Genomic DNA, 23,020 nt, shown 5'->3' with positions numbered 1-23,020 from the left:
TAAACATACGAAATGGAAACTTTGCACAAACATTTATCACAACTAGTCAAAGCCACAAAACAATAATTATGAAGATGTTTCAAATTCATAAAACAAAATGGTAGCCATTTAAAATTTAGTTTCTTAAATAACTAAAAAACCATTGATTTTACAAAAAGTTTTATAAGGATACCTCTTTTAATGCAACTTTACAAATCGATTGACACCTTCTTTTAAGATTGGACGAGTATTAACTGAGATATGGCAACTTAAGTGATTCGTGACCGCTTACAGCATGCACTGCAACTAACCTCCAGCGGTCCGTTAGTAGGTTTTTTATTAGTCAAAGGTTTAACTCAGGAACGATGCTCTAAAATTTTGTTAGGGAGTTCCGGGACACCCTGTATATGGTTTTAACTAATTGAAGGGTAGTGACCATGCCACAAACGGATATTTCCTCGCTAGTAATAATAACCTTAATAGATTTTTAGAAACATCGGACCTTTATTCGAAGGCCAATTTTTTTTTTTAATAGTTTATTAACCTCCCCAAAAAAGAAGCAGCCCAATGTATGTTGCACTATATTTTACCTTTCCAATGCACTTTTCGCTACAACAATAAAAGTTTATATTATTATATGAGAATTTGTCATAATCCAAAAATACTTTTAACCTAAACAAGAAACCAACTAGTGGTTGTTGTAGGGTAAATTGATGCTTAATCGCTTTATTATATAGAAAAAATCGGCATAGTACCAATTTATAGTTATTTGATATACTTCTAAACATTGCTAAGTATTTATGGCTAAATTTGCTATGTATTTATGGCTAAATTGTATCTTAAACCCTCTAAACCTATAAAAAAATGTATTATTTTGAGACATGAAAAAACCTACAGGATTTAAAAGTTTATATTTTTGGCTTGCAAAGGTTTTGTTTGATAAAAACATGTTGGTATTACCATATTATGAAGTAGTGTGACCGGTTTGTTGCTTAACCCCTGTAAATCTGTAAATATATTGTATACAAATATTATTTGAGACATACTATTCAACCAAGAAAATGTATTTGTTCAAATCAGTTTTTTTTCTTTTAGTTGACGGGGTTTTTAAATTCTTACTTTTAAATTTATTAAGTAATAAATCGAGTGATGTTAGCAATAATATTCTATATTGAATTACAGTTTTGAACTTTTAATAAGGGTGCCCGGTATCATAGAACGACCCACCCCCGCACAAACTCACAGTGTATTGCATTCGTTTTATGCAGGCGTTTTGAAATTTTTGGAATTCCGTCGAACAAAGCAATAGACCGATATAATATAAATCTGTCATACTATGACATGTATGACATATGTTATACTATATGACTGTCACTAATATAAACTCAAATTTTATTTAAATTAACGATTTTTTTTTATTAGTGAATTTGAGGATTTCAACTGTGCGGTCATTAAATACTAAAATGCTGGAGTTTTGGGGTTAGATAATATATATCTACCGATTAGTCGTTGATGTATAAAATTGCATTATTCGAAGCCACCATGAAGCCTGCATTTTTAATTAATGTTTTTAACAATATACAGGTTTATTGTTGCAGTTTATACAGTGAAGGCAGAACGGTAGTATTGAACTGTAGTACCAAAACTGCACCACTATTATTCACGTTTAATTTCCCGCAGATTTCCTTACGAAAGTCGCTCTACCTCTCACTGCGGCATATCAATCGAAAATCACCATAAGTCGGATTATGAAACGAAATCAGTGACAACATAAAAGTAAAACCGGGCGAACTGTTATCCAAGATGGGCCGCTGCGCGCAGTCGCGGGCACTGCGCATGCGCCGTCACGTGGTCGGGCAACCATGATCTTGGCAGTGGTCGGACATCACTCCCCCCTCCCACAACCTGTCGCCAGCGTCGAACAACGGTTACCTGGTCGCGCCGCAGTCCAGTGCTGGCTTCCTCAGTGTTCGTGTCTCGGATGTATTGATGGATATCTCGTACCAGTGGTTCAAGTTGAAGATTGTGCTGTGCCCGGAGACGATGGACACGTTTAACTCCAACGCCTAAACTGTTCACGGTAGTGTTGTGCGATAGTGTAGTGAACTTTACACCATGCCGAAGATATTCTTGATCAAGGACCGGCTGCTGCAGCAGCAACTCAAGTTGTTGGATCAGCAGAAGAACCACAACGAAGGATTGACTCCTCCGGGATCCCCGCTGTGCGATTCGCAACCACTGTCGTTGATTGTCAACAAACGTCCCTCAGGTATGTACTAGAATTGTCGAAGTAAAAAGTAATTGAATAGGGTAGATGTACGACCAAGAAATATTCCAAGGGGGCGCCGACGTCCTTCCTTAAGAAAATGGTCTGCAAGTTTTTGTCAGGACCTTCTTCTGGGCTTGTTGCAACGTTTAAAATACCGTCCGTAATCCCAAGCGTTACAGTTTGCTTCAGAGTAAATTGAAGAAGAAAACACATTTCTATTTTTTTTCGGCTATCGGTAGAATTCTTAGGCCTATTGATGTACGTACAAACACATTGCAATTAATTGTCAAAAAGTAATAGTCCTAGTCCTGCGTCTGCTACGTAAAAATAATCTTAAGCAACCGACAATGATTCTTTAACACGACATACAAGGAGAACAGTAGACCAATTCTTCAAGTGGACTGCTCATTTGTTGTAGTTCAACTCTTTTTCACCTGATTGCCGGTGTTCGGTGTTAAAAATATCAAAAAAGAACAAGTCTTTGTAAAGAGATCGTGAAAATGAGCAATCCAGTCCATAACAAAGATCTGTATCTTTGACAGCTACTCGGTCCATTGTTAGCGAATTCTCTCACTTGAGTCAGATTTAATTTGGATACAGTATCCTGATGTTATCAGGACATTTAACCAGTTTAGTTATTCTTAAGGTGTAATTACTTCTTATTTGTTAATAACGCCGATAACAAAGGAACATTATAATTACTCGAAACTTGATGTTAAGTGAATTATTGGTAAATTTGTCGACTCTCCAAGAATTTTCTTATAGTACTCGAAGCATTCATTGTAGCCTAATAACATGAATAACATGCATTTTGGGGCTACTAAGTTTGGGTTTATTAGGGTCTAGTATGGACTTAAAATTCGTATCATATCAACAATATCCCTTCGGTGAACACAGAGTAATCAAACCGATTTTCGAAAATACCCACACAGAGATCAGTACAACCAAACATTTGCCCTTCTCCTTCAGCCTTTTAGTGGTTACAATACACTGTTTGGGTCCCATTATTCCAGTCCAGGGATTACCTAATTTCACAAATCCAGACATTTGAAGGTCCACTTTTGTGTCGCGCCCAGAGATGTCGTCAGAGTCGTGTCTTGTTTGGACTTGGACGCCGTTATCTGGATCTCGTGGGTAGATGTGTAGGAGTCCAGATTCATCTGGACCAAGGTGGGCCTTGGGGACACTGCGCTTCTTATGGATCTTCACACACACATGTTCAGTCAGGCCTTGTACCAAAGGGTAATGGTACAGTCAAGGCTGTGTGTGCTGTACCGAGACGATTTCGGTAGCTCCAAATAAGGCTAAAAAAGATAGTAGTTTTATGGAAAAGATGGTTCCCCGTAAAGTTATAGATACAGTAATCGTAGGTGATTAATCAAGTATTCGACAGCCTATTGTTTTACTCAACCTAAAAACTATACTTGAAATAGACAAACTTTAAAACCATCAAATTTCCAACTTTGGGGTGGGCTAGGGGATAGGGGGATTTTATGGGTACTTTTCAGACTACCTAAGAGTAGTTATATTCTTGTTTGTTACTAATTTGTTTCGTAACTTTTTAACCATTCCAAAATTAAAGGGGCAACGTGATTTAAATGGTAACATCTTGCCTCCGAAACACAATACTCAGAGATATACTAAACGTAGCTCTGAAGCTCATTTAATCATGTAATTTTAAAATTATAAAATCGGGTCACCATATGTGGAAGGTATATTTCTGTATAAAAAGCCAATAGTGTATAGTGAAATAGCTACTGTTTATGTAATGTAATGCTAAACTATCCAGCGATATAACACTGCTAAATTCAGCTTCATGTTTTGGTTATGAATATAAAGCAAATGACCGTTATAAAACTTGTACAGTATCAAGATTCGCTTTATTGTTTTTCCTTACAAAACAACCAGTGTGCGATTCATGGTCAAAGTGGTTCTATTAGAAGGATCCATTAATTTACAAGTTTGTACTTTCGTTTCTCCTGTAAACATGTTGTCCTTTCCTAGTTGTGGGTCCTTTTGAACGAAAGATAAAATGATAGGCTTTACTACTTGTGTTACTTTGTCTGTTCAATCTCTGCTACGGGTTGCATGTTTCGCCTAATAGTTAACATTTGTATAAAAAGTATATAAAATTGCTGATAAATCCGGCGTTACTCAGTAGGTACATGATATTGCTGTTCAGAACAACTTTCGTTTTACCTAAATAAGAATGATACCAATAATGTATGTTGAAAATATACATAAAATTACTCAGAATATAGTATAGGCTACGCACTATTGTGTAATCAAATATGTTACTAAATCACAACAGTTCAGCTATTTTTCTTTAATTTATTGAAAATGCTGGTGCTTGCTTCGGATCTGAAATTTGAAGAAATTGATACTAAAATTAAATAGGCCCATTCATGGACGTAATGGATCAAAGATTTTTTCGTATTTGATATGAACAAACATTACTTTGACTTGCTTCTTGTTCAGGTTTCGGTTGTTATTTTGAAACTTGTTTCTGTCATAGAATTTCCATGTAATAATTTTTTCTTTCATATTTTTAAACATTTTTATTTTGATATTTTTGGATACGATCAATAATTCATTTCCGTTTATTTGAACTTAAAACAGACAAACCTTCATAGGAGAATCCTATTTCATCTAGTAACTCATTTGTAAACAAACTTCCTTTAGTAGTTTTGGTTCTTCAGCAAATATTCCTATAAAATCAGTTAAATGTGAATCAGAGGGCGTTGCCCTTTATTCCACCGGACCTTGAGGACCCCACAAAAAGTACCTTTGGGAGTGGCACCCCAATCGTGCTGTCGGCACTTTGATGTTCAAACCCCAATAAATATATCTTCGTCGTGTTGGGTTTTAGTGTTGTCTTGTAAACTTTCAGTCCCGCATTGCCATAAATGGCTCAGATTTTAAACTTGCATTTTAAATATCGACTGTTCATCATTTTTTGTTCGTGCCCACGCGGGTGGTATTTTGTTAGAAAGAATCACGTGCGATTTTAAAAGGAAACTGTTCTCTACATTTTTTTAATGTGGGTATTGGACTCATAACTTTTGAACTAAAGTCTGAGATAGTGAGATGCTAACATGCACAAGATCTTTATTCGCGTTATATTAAAACTTCATTTTATATACAGGGTGTCCAGATTCAACTAGGACAAACTCCGAGACATTGTTTTATGGGTTAAAATAAAGAGAAGTTTAAGAATAAAAGTTTTTCCAAAAATCGCTTCGTTAGGCTAACCATAATCCGCCATTTTTTTAACATTTTTATCTATGGATGGTTCGGACCGATTTTTGTGAGATTTGGTATTTATGTTTAACTAGAAGATACTTATGTCGGAAAAATATTAACTTAGTCCAATTCAAAATTTCAAAATGGCGACCATTTATTTTTAATTTAAATTACCGGTACTGTACTGTACGAAAGAATGGCTGGTTTTATGAATAATCTTTAAGAACACTTTTATTTAGCTCTTAAAATTTTATATCAAGCAACACCAAGTTCGAAAAGATCATGTACACAATAGCTGAATTGTCACAAATTTAGTTGTTAAAATGAGGCAAACCTGGCAAGCTTACTCTTATTCTACCTATATAAATAAGTTTCCTGGAGTTTGTCCTAGTTGAATCTTGACACCCTGTATATTTTTATCAATTGACTGATTTTCTTCACTGCTAGTACAATTATTTGTGTGAATCCATGTGAACCCCAGTGTTTTCCATCTTTCTTTATAGAAATTTATTAATTGGAGTTATCTCCAATTCCATCAATTTTGTAGGGGTTTTTCTTTTAAAAAACGTTTTCTTTGCATCGCTTCACCTCTAGCACTCTATTTTGTGGGTTGTTTGCCGAATAAAGGCTCAAACATAAAAATTCCGAATCATTAATTAAAATGAGCTAGATTTTAGAAACTAACACCAATAACATCCTAAAATATATCTCCGACTACATAATTCAGTTAACGTACGATATTGTGTATTTTCCTTGATCAATAAATAATAACATAGCTCATACGTACGCGTACCGTATCGGATGAATCACGATTTTAGTAAATGTAACACATAGACCAACAAAGAGGAACCTTCGCCACGCCTCATCTACAATGAGCTATTGTACAGTGTATACTCCATGTACACTGTACAGTATTGTACACACCATGTACACTGTACAGTATTGTACACACCATGTACACTGTACAGTATTGTACACACCATGTACACTGTACAGTATTGTACGACAGGAAACAGTTAGTCCGCTTGTAGCAGTTCTGCGATTATAATAAGCTGCCAGTCGCGCAGTTCAAGGCCTGATATGTAAGCTATTACCTGCTAACTGCTTCTAATTACTAGCTGTAAATCACTGTGTCTGTTACGTTTGGTAACCGGTTACACTGCTCGTTTAGGAACAGTGATTTTTGTAGCGTAATATATCACTGGTGTCTTTGTTTTGTTTTCTCAGAGTTCAAAAAGGAATTTAAAACCGAGTATGTGATTGGTTAATTGGTACTGAAGGTGATAAGGAGGTGCTTACGTGTAAAGGTTACTTGATAACCGATTCTGATTAGAGATTAAATACGTTAGGACTTTTCACTAGTCTTTTGGTTGTTTGATTTTATCGGTGTTCAAAAAGGAATCATTTGGTTTGCCTCAACTGATACTGACTAAAGAGATCCTTAAACGTAAAAGATATTTATTTTTGCTTATAATTTAGGGTAAATAATTATATAGTACCTGGTTCCAAGCTTTGCTAGTAGAAAGTCGTAAGTATACTCTGAGAGCATATATACTCTTTGGTCGATGTCAAACGTCAAACCAGCAAATCGTCTACGTTCCTGATGATCATCATGCTGATGGTTCATCCTATTATTCGGCCATACTGAAATAATTTCTCTATTTTCCTTCTTCGTTGCGCAACTTGGCAGAGAGGCTGAGATGTATGAGCTATAGTTGGAACGTTGGAACTTGGTCGGTTGTAGACGAAGTGAAAACATTTGTTTCCTGACGATCGATTGTAGCTTCTCTCCCTTGCAGATTATGTATACAGTTCCGCTTCGGATGTTTTCCGCGTTTCATTCCTTGAAAATTAGCCTTGAAAAAAATTAACACCTATATGTGCCTAACACACAAAACTAAATATAACTATTCTTAAAACGGTTTGTCCAAGCTAACCTATACAGTTATTTTTTTTTACACAAATCAAATTACGACAGTAAAATAGCCTTTATCAGCTGTTTTGTTAACTTCAGCTACACCAATCGATTTTTTGTGGCCAAATGCCCATTTTAAACGAAAAATAAAATATCCTCGGACGTCAAAAAAGTTTTAGAGTATAGGATTTCGTCCTGACTTTTATTTTGCAGAAGATATAATAAGCTTTTTTATTCGTTTATTTATTTTCTGGAAATTTAATGCTTTTTAGCTATGCTTTATCTATTACATAGGGGGGGGGTGATACAACTAAGGAAGTTTTTAAGTAGGTTTTGTGTAAATTGTTTTGTATTTTCATATATGTCTCCATTTATCTACAAGAGACAACATATAATTGTTTACGATACCGTGGAGTTCTCAAGCAGTGAAACCACATTGCAGATCATATAGTAGGTGTGTAGGCCTATATGAAATTTATTTAAGGCAATAATTTCAATTGCCACTTTTCTTCGTAAAATTGTGCAATCTATACTTATTTTTTTTGTTTATTTCCCACAATCATTTGTCGACAAAGTTGCATTTTGTAAAGTGTGACGCTTTTCCCATAATTAAAATTCCTATAATAGAATACAAATCCATTTGAAAACGTTTTGTTTTGGCGGAAGCACATGGTGACAACGGAATGTAGACAGTTCTGTTATCAGAGGACGAAGTGTAAGTCAACATTGTTATCAATGAGTCAGAGGTAGCGGGTCTCGAGTTCGATATATCGATATCACCAATCGAACATTCGGTTTCGGCACTACCTGCCAAGGACCTTGATCTAAATTAGTCGATCGTTAAACCTATTTTGCAGCTTCGATCAGATTTGTTTCTATCACGGAAATTAAATTACTAATAGAGCCATTCGTCGGAGATTTGAACGAACTTCATTGGTCGACCTAGTTTGGCCAATATTTCCTCCTATAAGTTAGTCCGTTTGATGGATTTTAAAAAGGTAACTTCTAGTTCTAGCAAAGGAAAGATATTACCTAAATAGTATTTTTCTTAAAGATTGAGACTTTATTTTTGTTTTTAAGGTAAGGTTTTAGAACAGATTTCATTAATTATGACTTAATTTCTACATAATTTAAACACACTCTTTTCTATTCTAATCTCATACCAGCTACATTCTAAAGCTTTGATGCATTTTAGAACCCTCACGATTCTAAGTAAACAATGTTTCAAGGACAATTATTATCCTTTTAAATTAGAAGGTATGTTATGTTTCTTTTAATATAGAATACCGATACATAGGTTCTCAATAGCAAAACTACTATTGCACAAACGACGGTAATAAACAAACCCAGATGTAAGTCTGACTTTTCATGAAAACTCTTTTTTTGAACCCCGACAGTGTAATATCTTTTGCACATCACGCCTAGGAGAAATTACCTGAGATTCAAGTCGGTTTATTTTCATTGATGATGTAACTGTTCATCATGGATATTCATTACCAACACAATCAGTGTAATATCTTTTCCTACTTATGCATGGAAATGATCACATTGTCCCAGCTGTAAGGTGTACACAAAAATACCATTTATGCTCTAGAGCGGGAATGATCATTCCTGCTCGATAATCAGCTGATTTCATTGTTGGAGTTTCTACACCAATCATAGCCGAGGATCAGTTAACAACCGGTTTACAAAGCAAATGCCATAACCTTAAAAAACAAACAACCGAAATGACATTTTATTTATGCTACTGTACAACTAAAAAGTTAAAAGAAGTGGTTGCAATAATGGTCGCAAGAAGCTTAATAGCATCACGAAACGTCTACAAAACAAACCCAGATATAAGTAACGGTCTATCACGGACATCGACAGTAAATAGTCAAGATAATCAAATGCAAATAGTGGCTACGAGAAGCAATCCTATACATAAGTCTGCTTATCATTGAATATCCTGTTATCGAACATCAACAAAGAAGTATATCTTATTATTGACAGTTCGCCATATTCCAAGCCTCAGCAGCAGTCGTTTGTCTTCCGATCATCTTCAGATTTGTAAACAAGATGTTTTCCAGCTTTAATATCTCTCCTCTCATCTTAAAATGCCTTTAGCGCACTTTCACCAAACTGAGCGTCTGTCTCGTCTGTTAGTATTCGACGATTTACAATTGGGTAACATTCCGCTAGCTATGTTTTCCTTGGTCCCATTCTATGAGGAAGTGTGGACAAACGAGGAAGTGTTTAATTACATATCTGTAAACTACTGCCTTAAAGATAGTATCGATTTTCTTTTAACTACAGTATGACGGGAAATACGTTTTTGTTGCTGTATTTATTAGTTTCCCGAATTTGCCTCGTACCCCTTTACAATACTAGGTACGACCGTAAGGAAAATAATATCGAGGTGATGACTACGTTTTCATCAAGTATTACTTTCTCAGTTTGTGAAATCATAAGACCCTTTGTAGCTCCAGAGAAATAAGTAAGACACTTGAAAATAGCTTACTCGATAAAACAGTACGAGGATAGATATTCTACGAGTTTTGAACCAAACAACTTTTTGAAGATTGTGGTTCCCAAATTCAAGAAATACAATTGTCAATCTGGCAACAATTGGCATAGGAAAAAATAATGATTCGTATTTCGTCGTCATGAATTGTACAGTAAAAACTACTAACAACGTAATGAGAATGAACTACTCTGATTGTAAACTAGTTTTCCTTTCTATCTGTTTGCGTGCCAAGCCTCAAAGGCAAGGCAGTCTTCTTGCACAAGAGATTCCTGTAGGAGTTGATCTTGAAACCGAGGATGGTCGGGATGAAACTTGGTAGCTGACGATGGCTGAATGCTGTATGGCTTTTCATACGTTCTTTGGTTTAATTTATTGTTATTGTGAAGCGTGTGATGTTTCAGAAATTTAATAATTGGCTACAAGGAAAAGGTTCGTCGTTCTTTATAAAGTTCTTGCTTGGAGATATCGAAATCAATGTACTCTTACGACTTTACACTAAATATCGATTTATCCATCACAAATTACATCGCGATTAGCTAGAATCATCAAGAATTTAAGATAGATGACGATGTTGAATTGCAATCGAAACTTCGATTACACATATCGTTATTACCGAAACAAAGATAGTGTGAATGTCAAAACAATGAGTTTATGAATTGATCAAAGCTTCATTCACACGCACCTGAGCATTTGCCACGTGACGTGTGGAATACAAACTGCTTGGCAATCATTCAATGTTCTTCTGCTTTGACGTACATATTGATTAAATTCTTATCAACGGGACGTGAACTGCTTGGAACGATAGAACGGATAGATTCATCAACTAAGATGCACTTGGAATTGATTCCAGTATAAAAGAGAAAAGGTTGTTTCGAGGTTGTTAAAATCATTTTCGTCTTTCTGGATTGGTGCTATGCAAAGAGGGGCGATTAGTTGTTTTTGGTCGGGTAACCAATTCCAGCCATAGTATTAGGGAACGGTCCACAAACCCTGGTTCTGTTATTATGTAAACGTCGACCTTTTGTTATACTTCATATACTATATCAAAACGGTCACCATTTGACGTCTAATAATAATGACATGGTTCTTGAACCGATCTCGCTTGGAATCGAATCAGCGATCTTCAGATTTGAAGGCGATCTCCATTCTGCTACGTAGACAATTTGACGTTTGTAAAGTTAAAATGAGGAAGTTTAATTGTTTTAAAAAATGAGGCGTTATTAATCATTTAGCCTATTTTATCCATAGTTTTATGGAAATAAAATACACAGAATGGAGGAATTCAAATGTTCATTTATCGTTATATAAATTATCTATCTAGTAGACAGGTATTCTACCCACACAATGTAAGCTATGTCGAGATTATTGGCGTACTTAATTGCTCTTAGCATCCATGTGCCAATTACATTATAATCCTTCGATGATAAATTGTGTCAACGCCAACTCTATCGATAATCCGTTATAATAAATTGTGGCTGCTGCTCTCAATGTTACAGTAAGACCTTCACTCGTCCCACTAGTTTGAATAGATCCAATGTATCACTCAAAATAAAACTAGGGATGAAAATGGATTTATGTACAACAATGTTGTACGAGTTCAATATTATAATTTGTTTGGTTTTTTGACTTGTTGAGTGTGTGAATTTATAGTGTAAAAATAGCATGGAGAACAAGTTTGCAATTTACACGAAAATAACCTTTATTATTTTTATATTTATTTGTAGGATGTGTGACAGCAAGTAATTCAATCATAGAAATGTAGCTGTAGTTAGTGGGAATTTAGTACTAATAATAAGCTTCAACATGAATGAAAACTTTCGATTCATCGGAAAATTTTTGTAACATTTTAAAGGCCATTAATTCTTATTTTGTACAACTTATTACCTTATGTAACAGTGTTAAGTGATGCATAATTTTGAATACGTTCGTTTCTAAGAATGTGGTTACGTACAAATTTAACTCAATAATAAAAATAAAACCACTTAATAGACTTGAACCATAAACGATTCTTTGAAATGTGTTGCGTAAATGGAAGATGTATTAAGTGTGATACCAGATGATTCATCACGAATTTGTAACATTTAAAGGGCTCTGATCCTTATTTTTGTTCTGTTATACTTGATACTTTTCATGCCAAAGTTTTGCATCACACAACATCCCGTAGTTTCTTGGAATCAATTTGTGGAGTTCAATTCAATAATTCGTAAATCACTTGTGGTTGGACATTCATAATTTGGCATGTATTACACCATTGGCAACACTGTATTGAGCGCGATACCGGCTGATCCAGCGGAAGGATGATATGATGGGCGTATCCAGACGACAGGACGTATGGATTACGCGAGGTCGCGTAAGTGTGTTTGATGCGCGTGTGTGTGTTATTGTTTCCTGGTGACCTAGGCCCAGTTACGCCGCTACAGGTTGTTGCGGGGACCTCGAATCCACTTTGCCACTGACCGTTTACCAACTTTGTCAATATTGGCTGGGTTTCGTCGTTCGGCCTCGCCGGTTGCGCAAGTGTTTGCGTCCTGTTTCTATTGTTTGTACGAGTGCACGCTATGTTTGATCGTCATTTTAGTTTTGAGTGACGTTGTGGTTAGTGTGAGTGTGTTTTAACTAGTCACGATGTTGGGATACTCGCACAACTTTTAAATAGTTTTTCCACTTAATAAGTGATGAATCAGAATTTTTTTTCAAATTTTGTTTTTCCGAGTCATAAAGTGTACCTACATTTTCGGCCCTTAAAACTTGCTATAAAGTTAAGAGAGCTAAGTTTCAAGATTCAAATGCAGTGGAATCACTTTACAAACCATCCCATCTTATGGTAACAATAATACTTAACTCCAGTTATAGGTTGAACAATCGGTCAATCTCAATACAGATTGCCTTAATTATACAGTGTTACTACATAATGTGTTCATAAAGCTTAATGATAACCATAGTAATATTGGCGATTAGATGTTCATATAGTACTAAGGATCTTTTTATTTTACTGTACTTTCAAAAGTAAATTTACTACTCACTTTATCGTATTACTTTTTCTGGCTCTTAACTCTCAATCGGACTTAAATAAATTATATTAAAAAGAGTAATCTTAAAATTGTAACCTTTCCCACCAAAACATGGGTTATCACAACGTAACAAGAATGGACCTATCACAGAACCTTGCGGTACCCCAACAGTCCCGCCCTGGCTGTCCCCCTATTTGGCCCAGTGACTGTTTAATCTTGTCCATTAACAAGTCTAATGTGCGAGTGGGAGTGTTGAAGTGTAGCTGTGAGTTTGACCGGAAGTAGCTCACCAGAGTGTAACGGGCCGCCACCTGATCGCGACCTTGTCATTTATAACATCAGCTGTAGGCGACACTGGTTTGTATAATATCTTGCAAATCTCTGTTGTAAGTTATGATACTCGTGTTGCCTTCCGATATGGATGAGTTAAATATCTGAACACCATAGTAGACAACCGTGGTACCGTGGCTTGAAGTATACGAGTCTGCCAACATTTGGATGGATGGGTTTTGGTAGCGAGATTTCCAAAGATCAAAGATTTCCAAGACAGGGCGCATAGCGTGGTTGTTCCAAATGCTATACACTCCTGCTCAAGTATAAGTTAATCTTAGATTTTGATTTATTCTTTTCACCTTATTCTTCAAGAGATTATTTTGCTAGTACGGTATCCTAAGTAGGAAAAGCTATACTTTAGGCCACCAATCAGAGAGCAGCATTTCATCCCCACCCCTCCCCCTAGGCCACGCCCCCTTTTGTCCCACGTGGTCGCCCTCTGGTGTCCCACGTGGTCTAACCTCACTTTCGCGCCAAACATCTAACCTCACTTTACGTATTGCATACGTAGGTTCCCGCCAAACGAAAAAAATCACCTTCCCGCCAAGTGATATAACCTCACTTTCGCGCCAAACGAAAAAACTTCACCTTCCCGCCAAGTAACATAACCTCACATTTATTTTCGCGCCAAACGAAAAAAATCACCTTCCCGCCAAGTAACATAACCTAACTTTTGCACCGAACGAAAAAAATCACCTTCCCGCCAAGTAACATAACCTAACTTTTGCACCGAACGAAAAAAATCACCTTCCCGCCAAGTGACATAACCTCACTTTCGCGTCAATTCCCGTTAAGTAACATAACCTCACTTTCGCGCCAAACAAAAAACCCTCACCTTCTCGCCAAACGAAAAAACTTCTCTCCATGTCCCTAGCAAATAGTATATAGAAAACTTGTTGTGCACCCTTTAGGACAGGGTTTGGGACTGTCCGAGTGTCTGAAGGACACCCCCAGGTTCAGGTATTATATCGTATCGTACTTGTATCCAGAGGAACTGGCTTAGTATTATACCATATAATACCCCCCTCCCTTATTTTGAGGGTGCACTTGGAATTGAAAATGCAGTTATAATGTTACAAATATTTATTCTACACATTACTAATTTATAAAAGAATTGAGTGAAGTGTTAAAACTACTGAGCACTACTACTGCTGAACTATATGCTAAAAACTAATGTTTATAAATAAGCACATTTGGGGAATTCCCCACCATCCCCGTACATTTAACACTATATAATTTAGAGTTTGTGAAAAATTCTAGGTCCTCGTCTGTGAGGAGGCTGGTGAACCTAGAGGGTAAAAATGTCACCCTCTCCTCGCCGGCAGATGTGGTGATGTGTAGTACAATCACCATGGTTCCAAATCTCGTGTTGATTCGTCTAGCAGATTGAATTTTCGCCGGCTCGGTCAGATCTTTGATGGGGACTTTCAAAGGGGAAGAGAGCACCTCGCAAGACGACAGCTTTGTAGAAAGATCCATCTAAAACCATATAATATTGTCGTAATAATATTGTCTGGATAGCCGAGTGGTTATAGTGTTTGCCTTCAAATCTGGAGGTTGCTGGTTTGATCCCTAGTCGATCCCTAAAAACTATGGGAACTATGATAGCAAAGAGGACCCATGCTGTTATTTTTATACTACAAGCTACATTAGTAAACTACAGCAGCGATATTTACCTTGTTGTAGGGGATGCGGAGAGTGGCTACCCCTCGGCAGATGCCTCTGGTTTTATACCGGGGTAGTGGGGAGCGCCCTAGGGCGGGGCTTAGAAAAATAATTCTTTCCTGCCGAGGACGGCCTTTCTACAGAATGGACACCTAACAATACGATTAGCACAATTTTTACAAAGAGTGTGCCAGCAAGTCATTAATACTATAGTCGGTAGATTTTCAAAACAAATACGACAACTGATTGTTCCTGCAGAGGGCAATTCTTCATTAGAACTGGTATCGCTATCGATATCTCTGGTTCTGTTTATTCGCTCTCCAGTAGAAACTAGTATTGCTTCCAACGAGTCTCGGATGTCTTCCCAAATTGCGGGGGCTATACGGATCATTTCTGGAACATTTGTATCCTCCATAAAGTGGTTAGTTAGCCATAGTGTGTCCTGCAATTCCACTCTGACAGTCTGAACTACTGTCAAGATATCAATTAGTTCGTAACCTTCCGGTCGGCTACCACTCCATCTTTGTAAAAAGTCGGCCAGCCTAAACTCTCGAATTTGTTGACGGTCGGCTTCAACTTGGCACGATACACACCGAGCAGCAGACCGTCGCATCTGGAAATATAGGTAAGTGTTTATTGTATGCCTAAATGTATACTTATATGTATTTTCCCCAGTCCCGATCTCCTTACCCTAGTTCTTCCTGTGGATGTTGATGGTTCAGGATGAGCTCGCATCCATTGCGGAAGGACTCTTGGCACCCCTAAAGATGTTGATGGTTGGGGTTCTTGAGATCTTTGTACAGGAGTCAATGTAGTGTAGACTGGTGGAGGCTGGTCCAAGCTCACGCGTGAATTATTAGCCGCATCCTCGGCTTCCACAAGAGCTCTGTCAATCGGAGATGTACGGTCTTCAGCCATCTAAATAAAAACATGGACATGTTGTAAATGCAGCTTAAATGGTGGATAAAAGTTTAACAAAAATCATACAAATAAACCCACCGCTTGGATAACGGATGTAGCTCGCTCGTCACTTAAAAAGGTTGTACTTGTTAAAATATAATTTCTGTCTCTTGTCCTAGGAGGGGATTCTTCCTGAAAAGAAACTCAAATCAGTTTACATTTTAATGTGTGTTTTGTTTAGTACTTTATGTTACTAGTACTTACTCTTGGGCGTTTTTCTGGAGCAGCGTCATAAGTGGACACTAGCATCAGTAGGAAAACACACACGTTGACAGGAGCCATGGCTTTGAGAAGCTTGCACGTGTTTTGTGCTTAAATAGGCACTCTTGTTCTAAATATAAAATCACAAGGGGAGATCCCCCCTTTAGGTATTTTTGACAGGAGGGAGAGAACCCTCTAGGTACTTCCGCCGCGTGGACTATGGAGTACGGACAGTGTTTAGTGAAATTCTGGTACTACCCGATATTCAATAGATTCATTTGCTGCAGAGTGTGTAATTCATTTTTGATTGATGGTGCTGATGAAGAATGTGGTTGGTTTGTTACAAATATCTGTGATTTGGACTTTGACAAACTCAAATGTTTTGTTTGTGGAGAGATTCTACCTGTTCTTTGGAGTTTAGACAAGTGACCCAGTTTCCACACCACGGTAAGCTGTTAGGCTAGGCCGTTGGGTCTCAGCGCGTTCTTTTTGTTAACCCAGAGCTTCACCAAGAGTCCTAACCTCTGGGGTAGGCTGCCCCAACCATCGCAGCCTACGGTGATGGCCACTCCATAACAGATTTGCCACCTCCCATTCTTTTTGGTCCTTTGACAAATGTAAAGGGTTATTTACTCGGTGAAGCCTTTCAATTAACCCTTTTTGCCACTGACAAAGGATATTTTACTTTTATATGTTTTTTTTGTCTCTGTCAACCCGTTCATTTTGAAAGTCATCAGGCTATTTACTAGGCGAACCGTTCATTTTAGCCTACGACATTTCATTTACTAAGAATGACAGAGATTTTTTAATTTTTGTTATTTTTTTGTCAGATTATAGTCCGAGGTGAGAGGGAAATTAGGTGACATGGAGGATAACGCAATGTTTTACGATTTTTAGGTCAACCTCCGTACCAGCCCCTGGACTTATGGGTTTTAAGCCTGCCTGTTGGGCGAGTACACATACTCACACACACACACTCACACATAGGGAGGATAACGCAATGTTTTACGATTTTTAGGCCAACCTCCGTACCAGCCCCTGGACTTATGGATTTTAAGCCTGCCTGTTGGGCGAGTACACATACTCACATACTCACATACACACAAGGAAACACCTCGAACTATAATCCGTTTTTTAATAAGGAACATCTCTATCCATATACATTAAATGGTTATCTACAAAATTACTACTTACATCTTGATATAAAACTACATTGTCCCAATCTACTTTATTTGCAAAGTCGTGGATAAAAGATTCCGACAACTTTTGATATTTACATACAATACTCCAGCACCCGTCAAAGTTTACAGCCATTTCCCGAAGAAAGTATTCGGGGAATTTCTGGCGCTTTAAAATTGGAGCCCAGTTCACTCTGTGAAAGTATATTCTGAGCATTTCAATGGAAAAATCATAATGGGACGATAGAATTTCCCAATCTAAAAATCTACTAAATTTTATGACAAATTTGTCTGTTAGAACCCCGTGGGGCTCTTTGCTCTCCTGAGACAATAGTGACCAGGCGTTCTCCATCTCCAAGCTCATACTGACCGGTTTCATGGAGTGAAAGGTTTAAATAGTACTGTAGAGTGTAGGCTGCGCTGAAAGCGCACCTTTTATGGTCACCGGTGACACAGCTTATTCCCGGTAGGCAGAAATTGTAAATGGACGGGCCAGAGATTTCTCGTACGTTGGGATGAAACCCTCGCAAAAACTCTGCCTTTTCCCTCCCTTTTGTGTAAATAATTTTAAAAGGAATGCAAAGTGCTGTAATTAAACCTTCATTGTATGGTACAGACCCTTCATTCCAACGGATACCGTGATGTCGGGTTAACCAGCGAGCGGTTCTTTGCATTTTATCATTTAAATTTGTAATACTATAAGGTGGTTTGAAAATAATTTGGCAGTTCAAAGAGCCACCGACAACGGCCAACTCTTTAATTATAAATTTGTTATCGTTATCTGTGAAGGCTTGAAACTCAACTACTGCAAACGCCATTTGGCCACCTTTTGTACAGTGATATCTCGTTAAACAAACGTTCGGCTATTAAAGTAGGTAACTGATCTGTACACTCGTTCACACCGGAAAGGACTTGATTGATACACTCTTTGATTAAATCGTCCCGGTAAAACAGCTCCCTAAGGGAAATGTAAATTAGAGGGAGGTTATTAATAAACATGCACCATTCATTCTGGTTAAGAGTTATAGAGTGCTCGCCGTCAGAGACGTAAGCATACTGATGACCAAAGACCATGTTTACCCTAATATCCTCCCCCGTATCTACTTTGAACGAGTATTGGTTCTTACCCTCGAGTGCTAGGGTGACGTCATTAAAGTGAGCTGCAAGCTGACAAAATGCATCGTACGACCAATAAACACAACCTTTTCTACCTTTAAATAATATTCCGAGCCCTCTATTTAGAAAAATCCCCGTCACGACACATTTTGTTAGGTCATTATCCAAATGATAGTCTGATTTCAAGAAAACCCCGGTTAGTAAATTTATAGGTTCTTTGCTCTTGGGAATGAGCATCGGCTCTATACTTACATCCGCTCCCTGCGACGTCATCGCTCATACTAAATTTTCTTTAAACGGTTACTTTATTAACAGTACCTGTCAGTAATGAATATGTCATGTGAGTATCATGTAAAAGTAAACAGTACGCGGACGTATTTGCTGTAAAGGCTGTACCCGACTCAAACTCTACTCGCACATCAATAGGGCCCGATTTTATGGAATCATTTTGCTTTGAACAGTCAATAACGTACAGGGGTGCTTTGTCTTTGTATTTTTCCTTGTCCACTGCTGGATAGCTTTGTTTCCCGTAGTACGAAGAATGGAAACGGAAAAACATTTCATAGAAGATAGACCAATCACCGTGAATGTTATCATATGGATAGTACTGCGAATTTAAATAAACTTTAATATTTTTTAGATCGCAAGCATCAAAACATGACATGTCCTTTTTAATGTCATTCTTGCGACTAGTCTGAAATCCTACGATTACGTAACGGGGTTTTTCAAGTTGACTAGAGGTCTTTACAGTCCACGATTGTAAAGTGGTCTGTGGTACTGATGGATACTCGTGTAGTTCCCACGATCTAAACGGTAAATGTACCTTTGTATCTTTTTCAAACCAAGCCAACGACCTCAAACCACCATTTTTGACAATTTTGTCTTTTTCCAGTTGGACACCCTCTTTTTTAAAATAGTCGTCAATGTACTTGTTTTTGTCCTCCTCTGTTTCACACCAGCCCGGGAACCCGGATGCTTCCTGTTTCATTTTTAAAAATTTATTTATAAAATCAGTAAACAATCCTCCATTTTCATATGTGGCTACCTTATACTCCCAAAGTTCATACATGTCGAGTACAACATAACCCTTTTCTACGGCTTTACGAACTTCGTCCATGGTCCAGGTCCCAATAAGTGCTCTGTCACCACTTTCGTGGTCACAATCACTTTGAATCTGACCATCTCCACAAGTCGCGCACAAAACAAACATTAACTTGTCATTCATTTTGGCTGGGAGGACGGGGTGATAGAGGTCGCGTGGTGGGAGTACTTTACACTTTAATAGGCCTTCGACATTAAGACCTCTCTGTCTACACTCTCTATCACCTACGTAGATTGTCGGATGGCCTACAGGGTACTTGCCGTATTTACACACCCAAGGATAGAGAGAGCATACATCAACGTATTCAATGGTTTCCCCTTCGGCGCATTTGTGATACGTTTTGGCGTTCCCGGTTCTCCCCCCAAAAAATGCTTGCCTCGGATTCAGAGGTAAATTGTTGAGGATCGGTAACTTGTCCAGATGTTTTAGGTTTTCTGTCTTTTTTAACTGTCTAAACTCACATTCCCACATTTGTACGACGTTATCACCCAACTTTGCTATTTTCGATTTGGTCCGTTCATATCGCAAATGGAGTGAGTCAGAGGGGTCCTCTTTCAAAGCAAGTTCACGGTCGTAGGGAAAGCATTTGGGGCAGCCATGAAAGTAGCAGCCTTGAAATTCATAAATATTTTGGCCATCATACCCGTCAACTTTCATTCCATTGATCTTAACTTCTTTCCCACGGCCAGCGTGTTCAATTCTAACTCCACGTTTGCCCTCTTCCCACGATAGCCACTGTAACGCAATTGCCGATTGGGCGTCTGTAAGCCTATAGCCATTTTTAGGAACGATGCCAATAGTATTTTTCTTTAAAAAGTTCCTGCGAAAAGCTAAATTACATGCGCTGGCAATGGTTACAGCCTCGAGAAACGGGTCCACATTACACTCTTCCAGAAAAATTGAACGGAACTTTAAACAAGCTTGAGCCAAGATATCAACATCCGAGATACAATACTCGAGGATTTCTTTCTTAAAGTCAAATGTAACGCGGTTTGCAACCTGATCATTATACCAGTTTTCAAAATCTTTATGTGATTTTTCAAACATAGATTCTGGACAGTAAAACTCCTTTGCCGGCATAGGGCCCACATAATTTTGATTCTCAAGGGTGTTAAAGAGGTGAGGGAAATAGCCTTTCTTCTTTTCCGGGGGCAGATCAAAGGCCTTGGGCAGAGCAGCTAGAGGCATAGGGAAATAACTAAGTGAATCAACAAACCTCACATTGTCAATTTCCATTAAAATTACCTTAGTTCCCCGCATTACAAGTTTCGGGGTGAACTTTGTATCCTCTAGCACATACTTGAGCAAAAATTGGAAGTCAAAGCCCTGCCCATTGTGTGCAATGACACAGACATCTTTGAATTTTTTACGGACTTGCATCACATAGTCCATGAACTGAGTGACTGGTTCAGATTTAAAGACTCTTGTTCGATTTTTACAGGCCATACAAAATTTAGCCTCAATACACTGATAGCAAAACTGTTGTGACACACACAAGTTTACTTTATGGACCTTAGCATCAGTATTTGAGGGAAGGGACTCATCTTGACGTGTTTCCAAGTCAAAGAAAATAAACAAAAAATCTTTTGACTTAGGCTTTCTCGTGTCAGGTTTCATATAGCATTTGTGGTTAGGGTCTTCAAAAGAACCACACGGTTTGCAGTATACTTCGCCACATTTATGAGGCTTGGACCGTTCTTTAATCCAGACCAATTTTCCACAATCGAGACATTTCTTTACATTTTTACACTTGTCAGCTTGATGCGCAATAAAACATTCCTGGTTTCGGTAGGTCATGTTACATTTTGGGCACAGAATACCTCCATACTCCTCTACACAGGGAGGTGAAATAGTCTGGCACTGTGGGCAAATATTTGAACATCTGTGCTTACCTTTGTGATCATACGGGACATGGCAAGCTTCACAAAAATATGCACAAACAAAAGCAGCAGTTAAACTATTAATTACATTGTAGTGTCCATCATGAAACAGTAAATTTAGTGTGAATTTTACATTTTCTACATTTCCCTCAAAGTATACATCACGACCTTTGCTGTCATAGTTGTACACAACAATTTTGTAGTCCCTTAAAAACCCTTGAAATTTTTCAAGTTCCGGGATCCCTGCTCCGCCCTCTGGCATTTCAACCCTGGCTCGACGCACAAGTTCCTGAGCCCTGATTGTTTGCCTATTTGCCCTATCCTTTCTAACTGCATTATAATCAGGATCTTTACTTACATTGGCTATAGCCACTACAATTGCACGGGGCAAACACAATTTATCTTTATTATTAATGACAACAATCCCTTTCCTTGCCTTGCATTCCTCATCAAACGTATTATAAAACCCCGGCCTTACTCTCCCAGAACCTACAGGAAGGTTAATCCTAGTACATTCCACTTTAAATGTGTCAGTAGACTTTATAGTTTCAGAGTTTGATTGTACAATACCACCAAAGATTTGCCACAAAACATTTTCATCAATTTCAGTAGCCGGGCGAAAATTTACATAGCCAGGTGCTTTTGATTTCAAGTTTAGACTCTCCAAAGTAAACCCAAGTTGATCATTTTCAAAAGCTTGTTCTTTCATACTATTTACAATTTGTGCAAACCCCTGTCTCAACCAATCAATCTCATTAGTCTCTGGAGGCGGATTGGTGAATTTAAATACAGTTTTACTCCCATACAATCTAAATTTATTTACATAAGTTTGATCAGTACTAATCAAATTAACAGGCTCAACTACTTTTACGGGTTCAACTACTTCATCAGATACGTTATCAGCCATACTAACATCCATCGTCGTCAAACGCCTAGAGCAAAGTAAAAGAGACGCGGAGACACAAGATCTAGAGGGGACACGACCTGCGCGCGCACACAGCTAAATATAGCACACCGATTGCACACTACAACACAGAGACACAAGATGTGGTGGGGACACAGCTGCGCGCACACAAAGCTGAGTATAGCACACCGATTGCACAATACGTTACAATAAAGAATCAAAGTTTACTTACCACTGATGTACCGTAAATAATCAAACTAACATTTAACACTAGAAATAACTTTCAAACATAACCTCAAAACATCAAACACAAGAGCACACGTCCAACACGTTCAATTGCCAAGAGCAAAGTGAAAGAAAATAAGTACTAAAAAGTTTAAATAGCAAAAATTGGCCAATCACACAACAGATCACCTATTTATGACCAATCAGGTACAAGCTTATTACAACCAATCAGCAACCAGGATACACACCATTAACACTTCCTTGTTTTGTTACAGAACCATGAAGATGAAGAAGAAGAAGAAGAAGAAGTTTAGTTTAGTGTTTGTACATATTTTTAGAATAATGTAAATATAAATCGTAGATATAGTAGCATTAAAACATATTTTAGACCAAACAATCTGTGTAATTATTCAGGACACAGCTTTGTGGAGATTATTTCATTTAACAAGAGTTAATCATTACAGAGGTTATGTAAGCTGATGGGAACCTACGCAATACGTAAAGTGACGCTTGGCGGGAAGGTTACGTTGTTT

General features: G+C 37.8%; 1 protein-coding gene across 3 annotated transcripts in view; it reads left to right on the top strand.

Moving 5' to 3' along the window:
- Nucleotides 1–1,895: 1,895 nt before the first annotated feature.
- LOC128988487 (transcriptional regulator ovo-like) overlaps nt 1,896–23,020 on the top strand; it is a 67,682-nt gene continuing 46,557 nt past the window's right edge. For 2 of the 3 annotated variants that reach the window (XM_054409817.1, XM_054409816.1), the window contains exon 1: nt 1,898–2,248. In XM_054409817.1, the coding sequence (XP_054265792.1) occupies nt 2,095–2,248 (154 nt within the window). In that variant the 5' untranslated portion in view covers nt 1,898–2,094. Of the gene's footprint in view, nt 2,249–23,020 lie in introns of all 3 variants that reach the window. The other variant, XM_054409818.1, reaches the window with a different exon arrangement.

The sequence above is a fragment of the Macrosteles quadrilineatus genome, unplaced genomic scaffold (genome assembly GCF_028750875.1).
Source record: "Macrosteles quadrilineatus isolate MER2022 unplaced genomic scaffold, UCM_ALF_1.0 Scaffold_3__2_contigs__length_128488019, whole genome shotgun sequence".
Classification (NCBI taxonomy): domain Eukaryota; kingdom Metazoa; phylum Arthropoda; class Insecta; order Hemiptera; family Cicadellidae; genus Macrosteles; species Macrosteles quadrilineatus.
The sequence above is the reverse complement of the archived record's forward strand: the minus strand, read 5'-3'. Positions and strand labels throughout refer to the sequence as shown.